Raw genomic sequence first — 18,612 nt, 5'->3', positions numbered from 1 at the left:
ATGGTACTCAATGGACTACCAGGTTTATATGGGTTCAAGTATGACAGTGCGACCGCTTACGGGCTGCCATTGTACTTGTACTCTTATAAATTGGTCGGTTCTGCGACAGCGGCGAGCCGAAGGGCTAGAGAGGCAGAGTGTCATGACGTATGTTGATTAAGGAGGAGGTGGGGTAGGCCACCGAGCGGGGGCAATAGTAGGAGTCAAACACTAGGAGTGAGGCCAGGCTTTGTACACATAGGGACACCAGGGCTCGAATAGGCTTCTGATGTGAGCGCACCACGTTCATCATTACTAGTATCCGAGTAATGAATATTTTAGTCGGGACGGACCTTCTGTCATCTGGTGAACTATACCATGCAATCCTATCCAAGCAGTCATAGGCTCACAGCAGCTGAGGGGTAGCAACTAGCTAGAGATGGCCACATTACATAGTTTCATAGGTTCTGATTGCCAGCACTCTGTCTGTTATGTTTGAAGCTGCCGCTTCAGGATTCATGATTGTAGCCACAGGTGGTGCAGCACCTATTTGTAGCACAGCCGATCAGGCAAAAGTTCTACTCATAGCTATACAGGAGTTACATGTCTGTCCCGTTCAAATTTACGCTGCTCAGACTATTTGGCGAGCATACGGTTTATAAGAAACATGTAAACGTCATTTCGTCTAATATACTAGAGGGACGTGGTCGAGGAAAAGTTGTGGTCGATTGTTGTAGAGTACACATCCCTAGTATGGTAACTAGTTGCCATCTGTAAGCATGATTTTAGTTAGAATAAATGTCAATTAAGATCCTCAAACCAGCATGGAACACAATAATAAGTTCATACAAATAGTATGGTTTGATATGAGGCACGTTACCTTTATCTAGATCCTCAAACCAGCATTGAATGCGGTTGGGAAAATGCAAATGGGTGAGGGAAGGGGGAGCTAGAAGGTAGGCAATTGATGCAATGTGCGCTAGTCGATGAGGGAAGGGGGACGCTCCTTTCATATAGACCTTGCATGACTGATGAGAGTGAAGCGAATACGGCAGGAAAGCTCAACACAAGAAGTGAATTGAGAAAAAGAGTGCAGTTGTGATAGGTATTTTATGTACTTATTTCACTACAATCCATGTAGTCACAGTAGTCGTGGGGTAGACTGATTGCTATGGCACTTTGTACTATCCTACGAGATCAAATACACAACGGGCGGACTTTCTTCCGTTCATAGTAAAAGTCAATAGCTATGGCTAATCCATTCTGCATTTGATCGAGGCGAGACTTGTTCAGATGAACTTCTCGCTATATGGCTCTTTCAAGTTCAACAAATTTTATTAAAGAAAATTTCAACATCTATACACCCACATCCTCTGATTAGAAAGGGCGAACACCATTAGTATATTACAGATTAGAAAGATAACCCAAAAGAAATCTGCAGGCAAAAGCAACCAATAGGGGCTAGAAACAAGTTACCAAATAACATAAGGAATTGAGCTACACCATGCTCAACAAAGTTTAATAAACCTAATATGAAGATCAACAAAAGTTAACACAGACATGCATTCAAATAATTAAGACTTCACATGTGGTCGTCCCACAAACCAAACCTAGTCATGACTTGTACTACTGATACATCCCATGTTTCAACGGTAGAGGCAGTCATGCAGGATCTCATCCATGTTCACCTTCACTAGGACGGTGTTGGTGACTAGCTCAACATGCTTGAACATATCATCAACATAATCTTTGTCTTCTGGTGTCGGTGAAAAAGCCTGTTGTACCACCTGGACTTTCACCACTCCACCAAACTCAAGCTGGGCAGCGACCAGCGCCATGGCAGCCCCTTGATAGATGGCTTTGGATGCCATGGCCCAAATGCAGGCTGGCAGGGCTTGGAGGTGCTACTCTGGTGCAGTGATCGGATCATCCACTGTCTGCACTGGGAAGGCAACGTTATAGGCAGTAGTAGCATTGACAAACAGGTTCTGGACCTCCGCCTCAGTGGCTGCCTTCTCATCTCATGCCTAGGCGGCTTCTTGTTGGGTGATGCTAAGTGTGGCGCATGCGGCCTTTAGCTCATCACGCTGCTTGTCGGCATCCAAACTGGCCGTTGAGTACAAGTCTGTGACCTTGAGGTAAGCCTCCTTAAACTTAAAGTATTCTTTGTGGTTTGACAATGCATCACAAAAAGACTATTCGGGGTCAGACGGGACTTCATGGTTTGATGATGCATCACCAGAAGATTATCTAGGGTTGGACGGGATCAGCGATGATGTGTGGCAATGGGACGTCTCTCTACACAATGCAAGCAAAGTTCAAGCCCATAGGATAAGGGGGAGAGCGATCTAATTGAGAAGGCAAATGACTCACTGGATAGTCTAGAGCAGCATGGGATAGAATCGTTGCTGGTGGCTACGCCTACCAAGGGATGGTTCCTAGGACCACTTTTCGAGCACGGCCATAGATGAAGAACCCAGCTCTAGGGCCAATGATCTTTGAGGCGCCGTCACACCCACATCCACCTATTGAGAAAGTAGGCAATTTCCAAATACTAGTTATATTAAGCATCATCAACACAAATACTAGCATGAGCATTTGTCAACAAAAGATGCTCAGCAGTCCACCAAGGGGTATCCCGTGATGGTAGATTGATCAGTGGAGGTGCGCATGATCAGGAACTGGATGGTGACACAAGGCATAGAGACAACGATTTAGATAGGTTTAGGCTGTCTAATCGACGTAATACCCTATGTCTTGTGTCTTTGGTATATTGTATTGATCTAGATGACCATGTAGATTGATGGAGCGTGTCGACTAGGAGACCCCTGCCTCTCCTTATATACTCTGGAGGGGTAGGGTTACAAGGAAAGTATCATATTTGGTACTATACAATATCTTGCAGTGCACGTCGACCAGTGCCATGCATGCCTTGATCTTGTGGGCTAGGCCACCTCTGATGGTGTGGTCCATGTCTTGTCTTATGGGTACCAGGGGCCATACCCCCATAGCATTACTTGTAGACTCTAGTTAATTTAATGAAGTGAAACAACATGAACAATGGTACACAAAAAAATCACCTCATCAGGTGGAACTAGTGGTGGGTGTGAGACTACGCCAATGAGAGGTCCGTCTATCGGTGGAGGATGGCCAACACTAAAGGCCACTAGGGACTCCCCTGACCATGATCCATCGTGTACTCTCCCATAACCTTCATCACCCATTGGTCTAGGTCATCCTCATGGATGGTGACCCTCGACTCAATTGTAGGGTCTATTGGGCCTCGAAACTCCCACTAGGGGTGGTGCCTCATCTTTATGGGGAGGACCCAATGGCCGATGAAGGTATGGATCACCCTTGTTCCCATCAAGCTCTGGTCCTTTAGATCCATGATCACATCCAACAAGTTGGGCACATGGTGCCTATAGGTCTCCAGGGGCTATAGTTCCTCCCATGACTCTGGGAGGTCACCACGTAGCGGGTCTGGAGAATAAGACGGCAGTGGTGGGCTCTCATTGGGGACATAGATCCATGACCTTTGCCACCCCAAGTCCATGAAAGGGTAGCGGTCAAGGCTCAGGTACCTATCCTCCAATCCGGGACAAAGTTGAATCAAGGCGCCCCCATCCGAGGAAGATGGACCCCCTGGGCACTGAGTGAACCACCTGGAGTAAAGATCGCCATAGCTCATAGTGGGTAGGGACTTCCAAGAAGCCCTCGCATAGCATGATGAAGATGAAGAGGTGGAGGATCCAATCTAGGGTCAAGTCATGGAGGCAGAGCCTATAGTAGTACAACAACCACTGAGTAAGGAGTGTGTTGGCACCCTGAACCCAAAAGAGTAGAAGTGGGCAAAAGAGACGACCTCATTATCCTCTGGCCTCGGCTCTACTTCGATTCTCGGTGAGACTCTCCACCTGATCACGTCGACAGCCTTCGAGATCATCGTGTTCAGTCATAGCTCATCGAATGCCCTATGGTCGACAGATGACTTCATCCACTATGTGGTCATGGTCCTCGTAGGAGGCATCGACGGTGCAAAGGGCATAGTAGGTGGAGGGCAAAAGCTTTGGGATGGAAGGAGGAGATCTAGGGGTGGGAAGGTAGATGATCATAGAAGGCAATAGAAAACCCATGGAACCACCCCAAGACCCACGACCCCTAACATGTTTGCGTGGGTGGGTGGTTCGGCTTCACCCCTTCACATCAATGCGACGGGCAGTGAGGCAACGTCCCTGCTAGAACAGCCTATTGACGCCACCCATGCATGCATGTCTGCACAAGAATCTAGGAGCCTACAAGATGAAAACAAAAGCCACACGTCGTTCATCAATACTATCCTAGTAGTTAGATTTCAAACTACCGGACCTTCTGTGATAAACCTTATCGCTCCACTAGTGTCCGGCTAGTGAAAATTTTAGATGATCGTTCTGTCTATAGGGTGCACAAACATTTCAATGATTGTGCATCTGTCCTTTGACATTTGCGATCAGCCTAAATCTGAATTCAAGTACTCACTCCGTCCCAAATCGAGGAGTTAGAATTGTCAAATGTGACCAAATAAAAAAACTCAATGTAATAAGAATCAACTGAAGTATATGAAGTATGAAAGAAATGAAGGAAGATAAATATAGTTGGACCAACATAATAACTTCATTCCTTTATATACAAAAGTACATTACGTAGTATTTCTCTAATCTCTAATATCTAAAACATCTCATCTTCCAAGTGGACTCATGTTAGATGGTTGACAAATTGCATTCAGTCGATCAACATGAGTGAAGATGATAGAGTCTCCTCCCACAAACACCGTAACACTACTAAGTCTTTTCATTTGCTCAAAATTCCTAACACAGACAAAAATCTCGCCACTATCATTATCTTTGACAACTGTAACAAAGCAATCTTTACCAAGTATATAATGAACTGCAACTTCAACAACGATCAGTCGGGGTTGTTGATGAACATGACATCCCCAAGTAGCAAGCACCCCTTCTATGCTACCCGGCAACACTCCTAGCCGCCAAAGCGCAAGCTTGCTAGTGGAGTAAACATGGGTGTTGTGGTACGATGACATCTCTCTGTATATAGAACAAAAAAACACAAGGAAAAAATCATTAGAAAAAACCACATATGAAAAAACACTACACCTTGAACAAGCAAGAACGAGTACAAAGCAACAAAATATTGCCTAGGCCATATCTTAGCCTCAATTGAGATCTTGATTCTGACTAGAATAAAATGACAAAGAAACTAAAACTCACCTCAACAAGGACAATCACTATAGTTCTATGGGCAATAACTGCTAACGAAGTTGTAACACTGCCACCTTTCCTTGGCTAGCAACTTTCAAGTGAAAAGTAAAAGAGACCAAGAAGGATATTTATACTCGACGCAGACGATAACAAACGTTAGAAGACATGAGTCCCCATAGCGTTACTCATTACTAATAAAATAGATTAGGAATACGAGCAGTCAGAGTAGTAGTCGAGGGGTGGGCGCATTTTCCTATTCTGATTATGAGAAAGTCTGTCGCATTAAATACACAGTGCTGCAGACTTTCTCGTTATCAGAGCAAGAAAACACATCAACCCCTCGACTACTACACTAACGAGTTGAGTAGTAATGATGATGAGAAATGTGAACGTACTTGAGCTATGACAAAGTACATCACCGACTGTGACTCCAGCGAGGAGGAGGACGATCTGAAGTACTACGACTCGTCCAGTGAATCGTCAGAGCACTAGCGAGGAGGAGGATGCTTTTTTTCTCTTTCTCTAGAAACTCAAATCCCCTTAGAATCCATGACTTTTTCCAAGTTGAGAAATTCATGGGGATATCAATAACCCATTTAGTTATTTATGGAGGGTTTTCCATCCCTAGGCCTGTCTTCCCCTTGCTTCCAAATTATAGGCCTTAGTTCAAACAGGCGCAGATGCAGTCACACAAATAAAAAAAATAATCAGTAGATGCAGCGCAACAAGCTACAACGAGTAGTTTTATGTTTATTTATATTATTATGAAAAAACCAAAAAGGCAATAACTAACTCATCGGATATATAAATAGGTGCATAGGAGAAAAAAATGAAAAGACGGATATTAGGTAAGTAACATTTTGTCGTAATCATTTCCTATTAAAACACGGAATAAAATCTGATCTCTGCTGAGCACCACGCCGAGTAGTCCCACCAACATGTCCAAAAAAATTGATTTCACACCGCACTGAGCAGTCCCGCCAACACGCATCGAAAATTAGATGTCTCTCTTTTGCCCTCCGCGTGAAAAATAGGTTTACCACGCCATCGATTTCAGACAAGGGCATTTTTGGTAATGTGATGGCCACATAAAAGCGCAAAGAGTCATCGTCACTGCCTCCATCTCCATTCTCCAGCCGCACTGTCTCTCCTCTAGCTCCAATTCCTAGTCCCATGGCCTCCCTCTCTACTCTCTAGCCACCCCCTCTGCCACCCTGCTCTAGACCCTAGACGTCATTGGCATAGCAGCTCGACTCCCTCTCCAATCTCTAGCCACACCCTCTCTCATACATTTTCGAACCCTAGCCTTGACGATGGTACAAGCTAGATCTAGATCCCCTACCTCGGCACCTACCACAACCGATCGGATCTAAACCCTAGCCAGAGCTAGATCTATTACCCATTCATCAACGTCGGCTGCACTAGCTCCGCGACCACGATGACAAGGCCAGATCTGATCACGGACATGGAGGAAGAGGTACCCAAATTCCTTTTATGATGTGTGCTCTACTATAGAGGCTGAACCAAGGCTATGTAGATAGCGATGGGGTTACATATTTCCTATAGTTGAGTGTAGCTGGTATGTGCTTAATTAGATTAATGACTTCCGTATAAGCTATAGTTACTAGTTAGGCACTTATTTGCATACTCTTGCTCTGTTGTGTTGACATTCTGTAGAAGCTTTAGTTAATACGAGTAAATGCCTTTGTAATCTAGAAATATGGAACTTGGAATAAGTGTGGGCCCAAAACCTATGTCTCTAAAGGCAAAAAAGTCAAGCACAAAGGGTAGACATGGTGAAGATTTGGAATATATCCTTGAACCAAGGGAGGTAGTTGAGGGATTTGATGTTACAGATGAAACAGATTTAGATTTAGAAGATGAGCCAGTACCCCTAGCAATTTAGGTGATTGTTCTATCTTGTATTTAGTTCTAGGGGGGTGTAGGTAGCACTACAATGCTTCATATTTGGATAGCAATGCAATTTGTACATGCTTGCTGCTTAAGTTTGTATCTCCAATTTCTATGTTTAGGTCGAAGGAGCCATAGAGGAGGCTCTGCTAGTAGGACAAAAGGTAGCGCTGCCATGAGTCCTGGGCAAAGGCACTCCAAGTGTTTGAATTTAACATGACCAGGAGAGTTTGCTCTTGGAGTTGGTACTCGGAGGGCCACCGCTGGCAAAAGGGTGGAGGTATCGGCAGTAGGTGAACTTAATTCTCCATCACCATGGACACCTATACCCAGGGATCAATTCAAACTTCATGAATTGACTGGAGACATTTGTCGAGATGATAGCCTGCCTAGCCCTATGAGAGACTGCCCATGGCCAAATGATGATAGCCATTTTGAAGAGGAGCCCGCTGAGCTACCTAGCCCTATGAGAGACTGCCCATGGCCAAATGATGATAGCCACGCCGAAGAGGAGCCCTCTGAGCTACCTAGCCCTATGAGAGACTACCCATGGCTAGATGGTGATAGCCATGCCAAAGAGGAGCCCTCTAAGCAAATTCCTGTCTCCACCCACCTACAGAACAATGAAAGTTCCCTAGGTTGGTATTACCTTATAGATGTCTATCAATCAATTCACAATAGCTATTTGATATCCATGTTACTTTCCTAACAATCTAAATGTATGAAAACTTTGTAGTACCATTGCCGAGAAGTGCGAGGAAGCTGAGGCCTCGAACTCATGGAATTTTGCTACACAAAATGAGCAAATAAATGGGAGGATTGAGGATGCCCATCTCTGTTGCCGAGGGGAAAGGCCACATGATCTAGTGCAAGCTGCCAAGTTTGCCTCAGAGGCAGGTGTAGTAGTCAGGCATCAAATACCAATTTTAACACATTGGAAACATTACAAGAAGCCCTCAGGTGTCATCTATTATAGGAATTTTGTGGAGAGGCTAACTGTATTTATGGGTATCCTCTCTTGACATTCAACTCTACTTTGATCAACTTTAATAGATTTACTTTTCATTCACACTACTGTGTGCAGTCATGGCTGGACATTGACAAGGCTCACCCACCAACACAAGAAGCTTGCTGGAATGTATTGCAGTGTGGGTTACGGTAGGCATGCTATAGGTTGAAGCAAACCTACTTCAATGGCGTCCCTCCTAATCAAATTCGTATGACCTCTCCTGTCCCATGCATGAGCGATGCATAGTGGTGTGAACTTGTTGAGACTTGGTCAAGTGCTAAGAACAAGGTGTGTGTGAACCCATTGATTTCCTATCTAGTCTTGCTATGGTCTACTTATGCTGCAGTCTAAAACAAATGAAGCTATAGGAAACATATGAGATGAACAAGCAAAATCGTGCAAAAGTGAAGTACCACCAGTCTAAAGGATCTTGCTCCTATACTGTCTAGTTGTAAACATTTGTAAGTGTTGGTTGTGTTTTATTGTTACTCTTGCCTTTGTATAAATATAAACAGAAATTCATGTGCAATGTGAACATAAGGAGAACAAGAGAAAGGCCGTAGAACATGATCAAGGACTTTATGAACAACATGATGATCTAGGACTTGAACAACATGGTTGACCATATGAAGATGTTAATGCTGTGGAAGTCTTCAAGGACTTCCATACCAGTACAAAAAAGGGCCTAAGCGATGCTACAAGAGCAGAAGTTGTAAGTACCTTCATTTGCTTTCCTTGAAATCTACTGAACCCATTGCCATAAATGAAGGAAACGTAGCAGGAGCCTAATGTGGCAACATCATTTAATTTTGTAGTTGCAATTTTACAGCAATCAATATGGTTCCTATACATTGTGCTTATGTAATCTCTATCGACAGTAGGCTATATAAGACCTATGCATTGTGCTTATGTAATCTCTATTAGTAGTCGTCTAAGGAAGTCCTATGCATTACTTGTTATGAATTAATCTCTTGGGTTTTCAGTTGAAGTCCTCTTCCACTATCTGTAACCTAAATTTTTATTGATTGAATTTCGCTATAAGCTATGGAAGCTATGCGAGCAAAACCTATTGCTAATGGGCAGCAACCAATGACTACTACTGATGTTGTTTCGAAGGTCCTCGGCCTCTGCTAGGGCAAGCGCTCCTCCTAGGCAAGCAGCAAAAACCTTTTTTGAATAACGCTGGTATCCTAAGAAGCTCCACTAGAGTAGAGACATCAGCAGAGATGACACTTTGGGAGCATCTTGCTAGTTAATAGGAAAGTACATCTAAGCTCGTCAAACTAGTGGATGAACTGAAGGTGAGGATAGAAAAGGCTAAAAGGGAGCTTGAGGAATTCAAGCAACAGCAACAGAAGGAGTACAATAGGCTCTATGCACTAGTCATGTGCTTAAGCTGTCCTGGTAATTAACTCTCAGTCTTCAACTCCTTCGGCTTGATGTGGTGAACATTTATGGTCTACTATGTGGATGCATGTGATGGTTTGATGTTGTGATACTCTATCTATGGTTCGCTGCTGACGTGTCAAATGTTAATTGTGGTTCTTTGATTGCCAGGCTGAATTGTTATGTAGTCAATCTATGCAGTAGTGACGATCTCAAATTACTTCATGCGGTAGAACCAAGACATGCCATGTGATCCAATAAAAATGTGACACGTAGACCAACCAATGCATGACACGTGAATTGGCTAGGGCACGACACGTGGGCTACTAAAAATCCAACACATGGAAGGAAATCGTCAAGCCTCATGGTCGAATAAAATATGACATGTGGATGAATAGTGCCATGACACGTGGTCGAATAAGAAACGGCCATGTGGACCAATAAAAATACGCCACATGATTTAATGATTAAGTGACAGGTGATCTGACCGCAACTCGACATGTGTGCCCATAGAAAACTAACATGTGGAACAATAGGAACATGACACATGGTCCAGTAACAACTTGAAACAGGCAAGAACCAGAGATGGCCACGTTGTGCAATAAGAAGATGACACATACCCGAATCATCTCCAATGCAACCGGCTATAGCAAGTACATGTGGAAAGCATCTCTAATGAAAGCACCCACCAGCATGGCAGCCCCCTACCATGCATGCCAAAACAGTTCTATGATGTTCTATTTTGGTCACAGATCACACCACTTCTATGACGATTTGCAAAAATCATCATAGAATTTCAAGTATGACGTGACTTCTATGACAAACCGATTTTCATCATAAAACTGAAATTATGATGAATTTGGCTCCTTCAGTGATGAAAGCAGATCCTCATAGAAGTGGATATTCCTAGTAGTGGATAGCGAGGCCTCCTAAGGAAGGAAACCGGTAGTTGAAACTTCTACCACCCATGGGTTAACAATAGATGTGGCAGTGGTATTTTCTCCATCGCATGAAAAGCCGAGCTGACTGGATAGGCGTTCTGGCCACCGGCCCTATAGGACAGTTTGGTCTACTGGCGGTAGTAAATTGAGCAAGTTTTTCCCAAGTACCCACAACATAGTTCCATCATGATTCCACATCTCCATCTTCAAGGTTGGCACATTGTTTCTCTCTCCTAGTTTATGTGAACCATTGCATGCCTCATGCAGTGCCACCGCCACCTCCCACATGGCCGGTGCATTGTTCCTCTTGTAATTTGTGTGAACCATTGCATGCCTCGTGCCGCATCGCCGCTAGATCCAAAGGCAAGGATAATGCTTTCGCACAGCACTAATGGATCTTTGTCACATTATTTTCCTCTTTAGTGATCTCATTACTAAGGAATCTCTCATCCTACTGCACAATGATGATCGTAGGCTCTTTGAAATGGAGGTGGCCCCTAACAACAGGAATGCACTGGCTAGCCTCAGAAAGGATATTGTTCTAGAGATCCTCCGCCGCCTCCCCGCCCGCTCCTTGTTGTGCTGCAATTGTGTCCATCACTCCTGGAACTGCCTCATCTCCAACATCTATAAGGTGCTGCCCCAGACTGTGGCTGGCTTCTTCTACGATGGCGAGAAAGGCGAGCAAAACTTCCCCAGCATCACCGGTGAATGCTCTAACTTGTCCTTCTTACCCTTCCCCATTAACAAAGTAGCTATCTTAGATTGCTGCAATGGCCTCGTCCTATGCTTGTGTGTTGAGGCTGCTGGATCCTACTATGTCATCTACATTCTAGCAACCAAGAATTTGTGGGTACTACCGCCTAGCATCCATGCTATTGGTCAGGCTCGATTGGGGTTTGATTCGACAGCCTCCTTGCACTTCTATGTGATTGAATTTGTGGAGGAGGACATTGAGTGCCTAGGTGTGAAGATCTACTCAACTCAAACTGTAGCATAGATCTATTAGGAATCTGAATGGGGCCAGGACATTGATGATGTGATACATTCAAGATCAGCAAGTGTGTTTTTTAATGGTTGTCTGCACATTATGGGGTACTCTCTAATACTTGATGTGGATATGGAGGGAAAGACATGGAGGAAAATTCCTAGACCTCATGGTACTCTACCCTCCATCCATCAAGCTCAGGGTCACTTGTGTGTATATACTGTTGGTGGTGTTAGTGGTCACAATATGTCCCAGCTTTCAGTCTGGATCCTTGAAGACTATGCTACTAATAAATGGATATTGAAGCATACTATCAGCACACTGAAGGTGTTTGGAAAGACTAATATTCAATTTGGTTACGTGGATTATGATTCAGCCTGCACAGCGATTATAGTTCACCTAGAATAGATTTTGATTTTCTTTGTTGGGGCAGAAAGAACAATCATCACATATGACATGGTCCGAAGAAAAGTTCAGGTCATCCCTTCCAGTGTCGACCATAGCTATGGTAGACATAAAGTCCTAGCACGGTTCATGAGCAGACCTTACTTTCTTCCTTATGTTTCATTGTTCTTTTTCTTGGAGTCATTAGCTGAGTAGTGAATAAAGCTCCATTTGATGTATCTTTGTGTCACGACATGTTCAAATGGACCAATGTTGTTTGATTGTCTATGGCCAAGTTAATTTCGTCTAGGATGGATATTGTCATTATTGCAGCTAAACTAGTGTGCCATCTTAATTTGTTGTGTTTCCAAATTGTTTTATTTCTCTGGCATGAACAGTATGTTATGGTGGTGTTGCAGCTCCCGTTGCCATTTCATATAGTGATTCAGCATTAGTGTGACATCGCCCTACTCTAAGAGGAGGAAGGCCTGCGTGACAATGAAGAAGGAAGAAGCATTGTAGTAGTAGAATACTTATATTGATTTCTAATGTTTTGGGTACATGGGCAATGCTAATGAGGGCACTCCAAAATACTACACAAAAATGACACCTCAAACGCACTACAATGCACCCACGTTATAGATGCGCCTCAAATGTGGTAGCGAATAAAATGGCCCATGCCGTCTGCCCTATTCTGTCACCCATGTGACTAGCGTGGGTGGCCATGGATGTCACGAACCTTGACTGTTGCCTTCCCCGCTCGTGTCATATCATACGCTTGAGTACATGTCATCATTAAGGCCAATTTTAGATGAGGATGAAATGTGGCAGGGAATCAAATGTGCTAGGGAATTTGAACTGCATCGTGTTCATCGTTGTGTCACACGTGAATCGCATGGGTGGCCACGGATGTCATAGACCTTGACTATTGCCTTCCATGCGTGCATCTTGAGGTAGGGCTATTTAAGCCAAGTTAAGCTAGTTTGCCATTAGTTGTGCTCATTCCACACACATTTTTCCTCTAAGAACCCCCTTTAGTTTTAGTGGAAGAAAGCTTTTGATCCTATCATCCATCTTCATCGCCATGGTGCTCATTCTTCAACTTCTCCGATGGCAGCACTAGTGATGGGTTAAGGCCTTGAAGATTGGCTTTCTTCCGCGTTTGGGGTGCAATAATGGCTGCTTGTCTAGCCTCAGTGCTAGTGGAAGTTTTGCGAAGATATAGGGAGGATCACCACCTTTGGTATGTTTGGGGGTGATCCTCTCTTCTATTTTTGTGGAGGAGTCGGACATGGGTAGGTCTCCTCGTGCTTTCCGCTGCAACCCTTGCCTACGGGGGGATGCAAGTGGAAGCTTTGCGAGGTGGGTGTCGCATTGGCTCTGTTCATCGAAGTAGCCTATGACTACAACTATGTCATTTCAAACTCTGTTCCATGCCCCTTCTTGGGTGATGTTAGTGGAATTTTTGTGATGTCGTAGTTGAGTATAGGTTGTTTTATGTACTCGATAGGTCTTTGTTATTGTACACCCAGTAGTCTTTGATACACATCTTTGTTATTGTACACCTTTCGAATGTAACCTGTTGGACTTATGAATAAAGGTTTACTTTTTTAACAAAATATTGTTTCATGTCATTGTGGTACTCATATTCCAATTTTTATTCGCTCTTTATCCTACTCCTATAGCGGGCGACCAGGTGGATGAGACACTTCAGATGAGCTGTGTGATGTAGTCAATTTTCTCCATCCAACTTCCAATGCCGTTCTGGGAGAAGCATGCTCCACTAAGATCATGGGAGATGTGGCCTTGCCTTAGCTCCTACTTTCACTCGGTGCAATCGTAGGGAAATCCAATGGACGCTTAGCTCGCCTATATATCCTTCGATAAAAGGGGGTACCAAGTATGATTGCTTTCTAAACTCGTTACACTTGATTACCACCCACACACCTCATCTTCAAAATGTCATCCAATGGTGGAGCGGTCGAAGCGCCCAAGGGAAGACTTGCCGAAGGATAGGGTGTTTGGAGGTCCTCCCCTCCTTTGTCACAGTTTGCGATGGGAGCACGAGTAATTAACTATGGATCTTGTACTTTATCTTATGCTAGTGGTCTTGATGCTTCCCCTTTGTACAGTGCTATCTCCATGGCACATCCAGTGCAGCCCTTCCTTGCTAATGGGGAAGGCACCTCGGTGTCACCGCAACTGGTGCCCCGATCCACCCTCAGGGAGGAGAACCGGGAGGCGCACCGGCTGCAGCTTTGCCTTGATGCCTTGCAAACGGCGCTTGTTGCGTCAGAGCACAAAATGGTCATGGTGGAGGTTGCAACCGCTGAGGCTTATGCATGGCTTGCTGGTAAGTCCTATTGGGCATGATCTTGTTCTTTCACTTTGTGCGAAGCGATGTCGTGTGTTCAGTTGTAGGGTTTTGTTGTCACCTTTTTTAGCTATCGAGGAGTAGCTCCACGGCGCGTACGCCGAGGCAGTGGAGTTGCGTCGGGCCAATGATGACCTGGCCCAGTGTTGATGGTAGTTAACAACCATTATAAACCATCAAAGAAACATGAATAAGGGTATAAATATGATCACCAACAAACGTCTATGGGTTGAAACTAATAAATTCCATGAGTTTTGGTGAATCTGTATTTTCTGTAGGGTTTAACCAGAAAACCATCAAGGTGGACCTACATGTCAGATTTAATTGTGCTTATCTGCCATGAAATGGACACTAGAAAGTTCTAGAAGACACCAGAGGACACCATGCCATGGCAGAGAGGTAGAGGCTACCAGGTGGGGTTGGCTAGCCCCACCTGCAGGTCACCCAGACCCTAGGCCCACCTATCAGTCTCTACATTGCAATGTCGGTTCTCTACCACCTCCTAGGTTGGATCTACGCTGTTTCTTAAGTCAGTTTGATCCAAGGGCTCATGTTTGATGCTCTAGGCTATGTATACCAGACCCTGCTACCCCCCTAAGGCTTCAAGTCATTTGAGAAGATAGAAACCCCAATCATCATCAGAGCTCTATCAATTCTAGGGCATAACTTGTTAGGTTAGATCTAGAGGGAGGCAAGTAGGCTTTGCTTGGATTCCCGATCATGTCAAGAGCGTGGTTTGGTATAATCCTTGTACCCCTGTCTTTTGTATGTCCATTATTTTTATATGCTTGCAACAATTGTAATGACAATATTAGTATTCATCTTATTCATGTTCTTTGTTATAATGTTCATCATCTAATTTGATTATATACTTAGTGTAGCAAGTTTATCATTATGTTTATGCATAAATTCATAAAGCACTCACTCCAAAGTACACGGGGTGAGTGGTCGACATTGTGTAAGTGTTGTGCTTATACGTTGTTTACCTGCAGATACATCCTATATTCCAGGCCTTGTAGTAGATCGCGGATGTGACACTCCCATTGAGTCCTTTGTAGTTCACTACCCGATATAGGTAGCACGTAGGATGTGGTTATGAAGGAAGGGCAAGCTTTGTTCTTAATCTTCCTTAGGAATATCCCTAATATGTAGATATAAAGATGATCTTAGCCATGATTACTAGGTGTAATATCACTAATCAATGTACACTTTGACTTGTAATTAAGAATGACTTAGGAATTATTCCTCTAATATTCAACCTGACTATGCTAATGCCATAGAAAGGAGTACTTTGAGTGATTTATCATCATCATCGATCAATACTTATCATATCTCTTATCCTATGACTTACCCCTGTTATGAGTAGAATAATTGGTTATGGTTTACTTCTCCATCAATAGTATAAGTTATCAATACTTGTCCATGCTAGACCATCCCTATGATAAAATATAAATAACAATACCTAGAATACTCCCGGGTGAAGTGCTACAATGGTATAATTATCTGTGCGCTTGCAGATTCTTTTTCATTCATATATCTTTATATTCTTTCTAGTCACATAAAATGATAAAGAACTACTTAGTATCATTCTAGTAGTGATGCTAGGTAGTACCAACAAGCATCTCTGGCACCATCACTAGGGATGACAACCTAGTAAAATAATGTTAGGAGATGTAGGTAATTAGTAGGTGGTTACTAAAACAAGTGACAAGTTAATAAATACCAACAAGCATTTCTGGTGCCATTGCCGAGGAATGTAGCTAGACAAAAGAAGTATTGATAAACTTATGCTTATTGATGTTATCGAGATAAACCACTAACCTCTGCTCAAACTAGCTTACCCTTGTTTTGTCTACTTGTGTATCTTATGTAGGGTAATGTATGATCGGTTTTAACCTTTCGACAAACTACGTTGAAGATCCCGAAGCATTAATCAAGAGAACTAGAGCCAAACTCAAAAAAGTCCCTACTTTAGAATCGGAAGACAACTAGATAAGGCAAAGCTTAACAGTAGAATTTGAAGCCATGGCTGACAAGACTTTTCATGAATTCTCTGCTCCAACAACTACCAACATCTGTACTAGACCTAATGTCAATGTTGGAGACAATGGATTCGAGCTTAAGCCAGCTCTTATGAGCATGGTGCAAGCTAGCCAGTTTTGTGGAAAGGCACATGAAGATGTGAGTGCACATCTCCAACACTTTCTGTAGATCTATAACACTTTCACCATCAAAGGAGTAACCAAGGATGCCATACTACTTCGCCTCTTCCCATTCTCACTTTTGGGGAAGGTGAAGAAGTGGTTCTATGCCAACAAAGATAGAAATACTATATGGGATAACTACTCCACTTCCTTCCTAGCAAAGTTCTTTCCCACGGGCAAGACCAATGCTCTACGTGGGAGAATTTCAAGTTTTTAGCAACAATATGAGGAATCTGTCCCTAAGGCATGGTAACGCTTTCAAGGTTACATATTAGAATGTCCTCATTATGGGAAGGAAAATTAGCTACTCATGCAGACCTTCTACCATGGGTTGACCAATAGTACCCATGAGACTATGGATGCTGCTACCGAAGGTGCATTTCTGTCACTCATGCTTCCAGCTGCAACAACTCTTGTAGAGAAGATGGCCTCCAACCAAGGTTGGAATGAAGAATGAGTTCAGACTCATAAGAGGGCTGGAGGTATGCATCAACTCAAGGAGATAGATATGTTGTCTATGAAGATGGACCTGCTGATCAAGAAGCTCGAAGACCGAGCTAATGAGAAGAAAGAAGACATGCACATTCATGATTCCCGCATGACATGTGAAGAGTGTCAAAACACTAGGCATTTAGGGAACAACTGCCTTGAAACCCATGAGGATGTGAACTTTGTCAACGACAACTACTATCATCCTCAATAAAATCAAGGATGGAACCAGCAACAGAGGCTGAACTACCAAAGTAACTACCAGGGTAACCCTCAAGGTAACAATTATAATAACTTCAATCAACCACCCTTGAGAGAATTAATTGCTAACCAATCTAGACTCATGGAAGGATTATCTAGGAAAGTAGCTACCAATGATAAAATTCTAGAAAATATAAGTAATAGAATGGATAGCTTTGCTTCTGCCATTAAGAACTAGCATAGCTTTAATAAAATGATAGAATCACAAATAGCTCAGCTGGTGGTGGCTGTTCCTCCATCTAACAAAGGTAAGATTCCGGGGCAACTAGAAGATCTAGAAACTTCAAATCTTGTCGATATTCATAATGCAGCTTACTACTACATGGAGTCATTGACGGGAAGGTGGATAGATTATTCCCTACCTAACAAGAAGAGCGACCTAGGGTGACCTATCATCCACGTAGCCATTGGACCTCACATCTTCCAAGAAGCTATCTATGACTTTGGAGCAAGTGTCAACATCATGCCTAAGGTAATTTATGAGAAAATCCTAGGAGATCCTTTGTTGTACACAAATATGCATTTGCAGCTTGTAGATCAGTCACTCTGCTACCCCAAGGGAGTTTTTTAAGATGCCATTATTTGAGTGGGACAATCATATATTCATGTAGACTTTGTGGTCATGGAAACAAGTGAGGATGAAAGGGCACCCATCATCTTGGGCTGACCTTTCCTAAGTACCACAAAGGCCATCATCTATCTGGATAGTGCAAAGATCTGCTCCACAATCAAGGATAGAAAATAGAACTTTCTTTCAAGAACCGCATCCTACAATCTCCTAGTCATCCACAAAAAGCATACCTACCCAAAGAAACAACAATGACCAAGAAGAAAAACAAGAGGAGACGGAGGAAGAACAAGACCAGGAAGTCACCAGAAGAATTAGTCAACATGATCAACACACTCCGATCAGAGTATGACCACCTCCTCGCTTCACCATTACTTGCCAAGAAGGATGATCCTAGTGTACCGACGATCGAGTGTACCATTGGACAAAGAATCTTCCACAAGACCTTCTATGACATTGGATCAGGTGTCAACATAATGTCCAAGGTAACATATGAATATTTATTTGGTAATGAACCCTTGTACCCTACATATATGCAGTTGTAGATGGTGGACCAATCAATCTGATTCCCGAAAGGAATAGCAAAGGACGTTATGGTAAGAATATATGACAACTTTGCCCCTGCTGACTTCATGGTTTTGGACATGGGAGAAGAAGATGATGATACACCCATCATCCTGGGAAGACCATTCGTCAACACCACCAATGTGATCATCTACGTCGGATCTGGATAATTCCACTTCCAACTCCCTAGAGAAAAGGTACGTTGTTATTTCAATAGTTATACTACTTATGATCAGCCGAAGAAGAACCACTCTAGGAGGAGACATCGATCATCCTAATGTCAAGGAAACCAACCCCTA

General features: G+C 43.3%; 1 protein-coding gene and 1 non-coding gene across 2 annotated transcripts; one reads left to right on the top strand and one right to left on the bottom strand.

Moving 5' to 3' along the window:
* The first annotated feature begins 10,965 nt into the window (after positions 1–10,965).
* LOC136491709 (putative F-box protein At3g10430) lies at positions 10,966–11,481 on the top strand. The gene has a single exon (XM_066487967.1). The coding sequence runs from the start codon at positions 10,966–10,968 to the stop codon at positions 11,479–11,481; it is 516 nt and encodes a 171-aa protein (XP_066344064.1).
* A 5,136-nt stretch (positions 11,482–16,617) lies between these two features.
* On the bottom strand, positions 16,618–16,725 carry LOC136495027 (small nucleolar RNA R71). The gene has a single exon (XR_010768821.1). It is a non-coding gene; the product is annotated as a small nucleolar RNA R71 (small nucleolar RNA).
* Between the last annotated feature and the right edge of the window lie 1,887 nt (positions 16,726–18,612).

Source organism: Miscanthus floridulus, chromosome 11 (genome assembly GCF_019320115.1).
Source record: "Miscanthus floridulus cultivar M001 chromosome 11, ASM1932011v1, whole genome shotgun sequence".
Taxonomy (NCBI): domain Eukaryota; kingdom Viridiplantae; phylum Streptophyta; class Magnoliopsida; order Poales; family Poaceae; genus Miscanthus; species Miscanthus floridulus.
The sequence above is the reverse complement of the archived record's forward strand: the minus strand, read 5'-3'. Positions and strand labels throughout refer to the sequence as shown.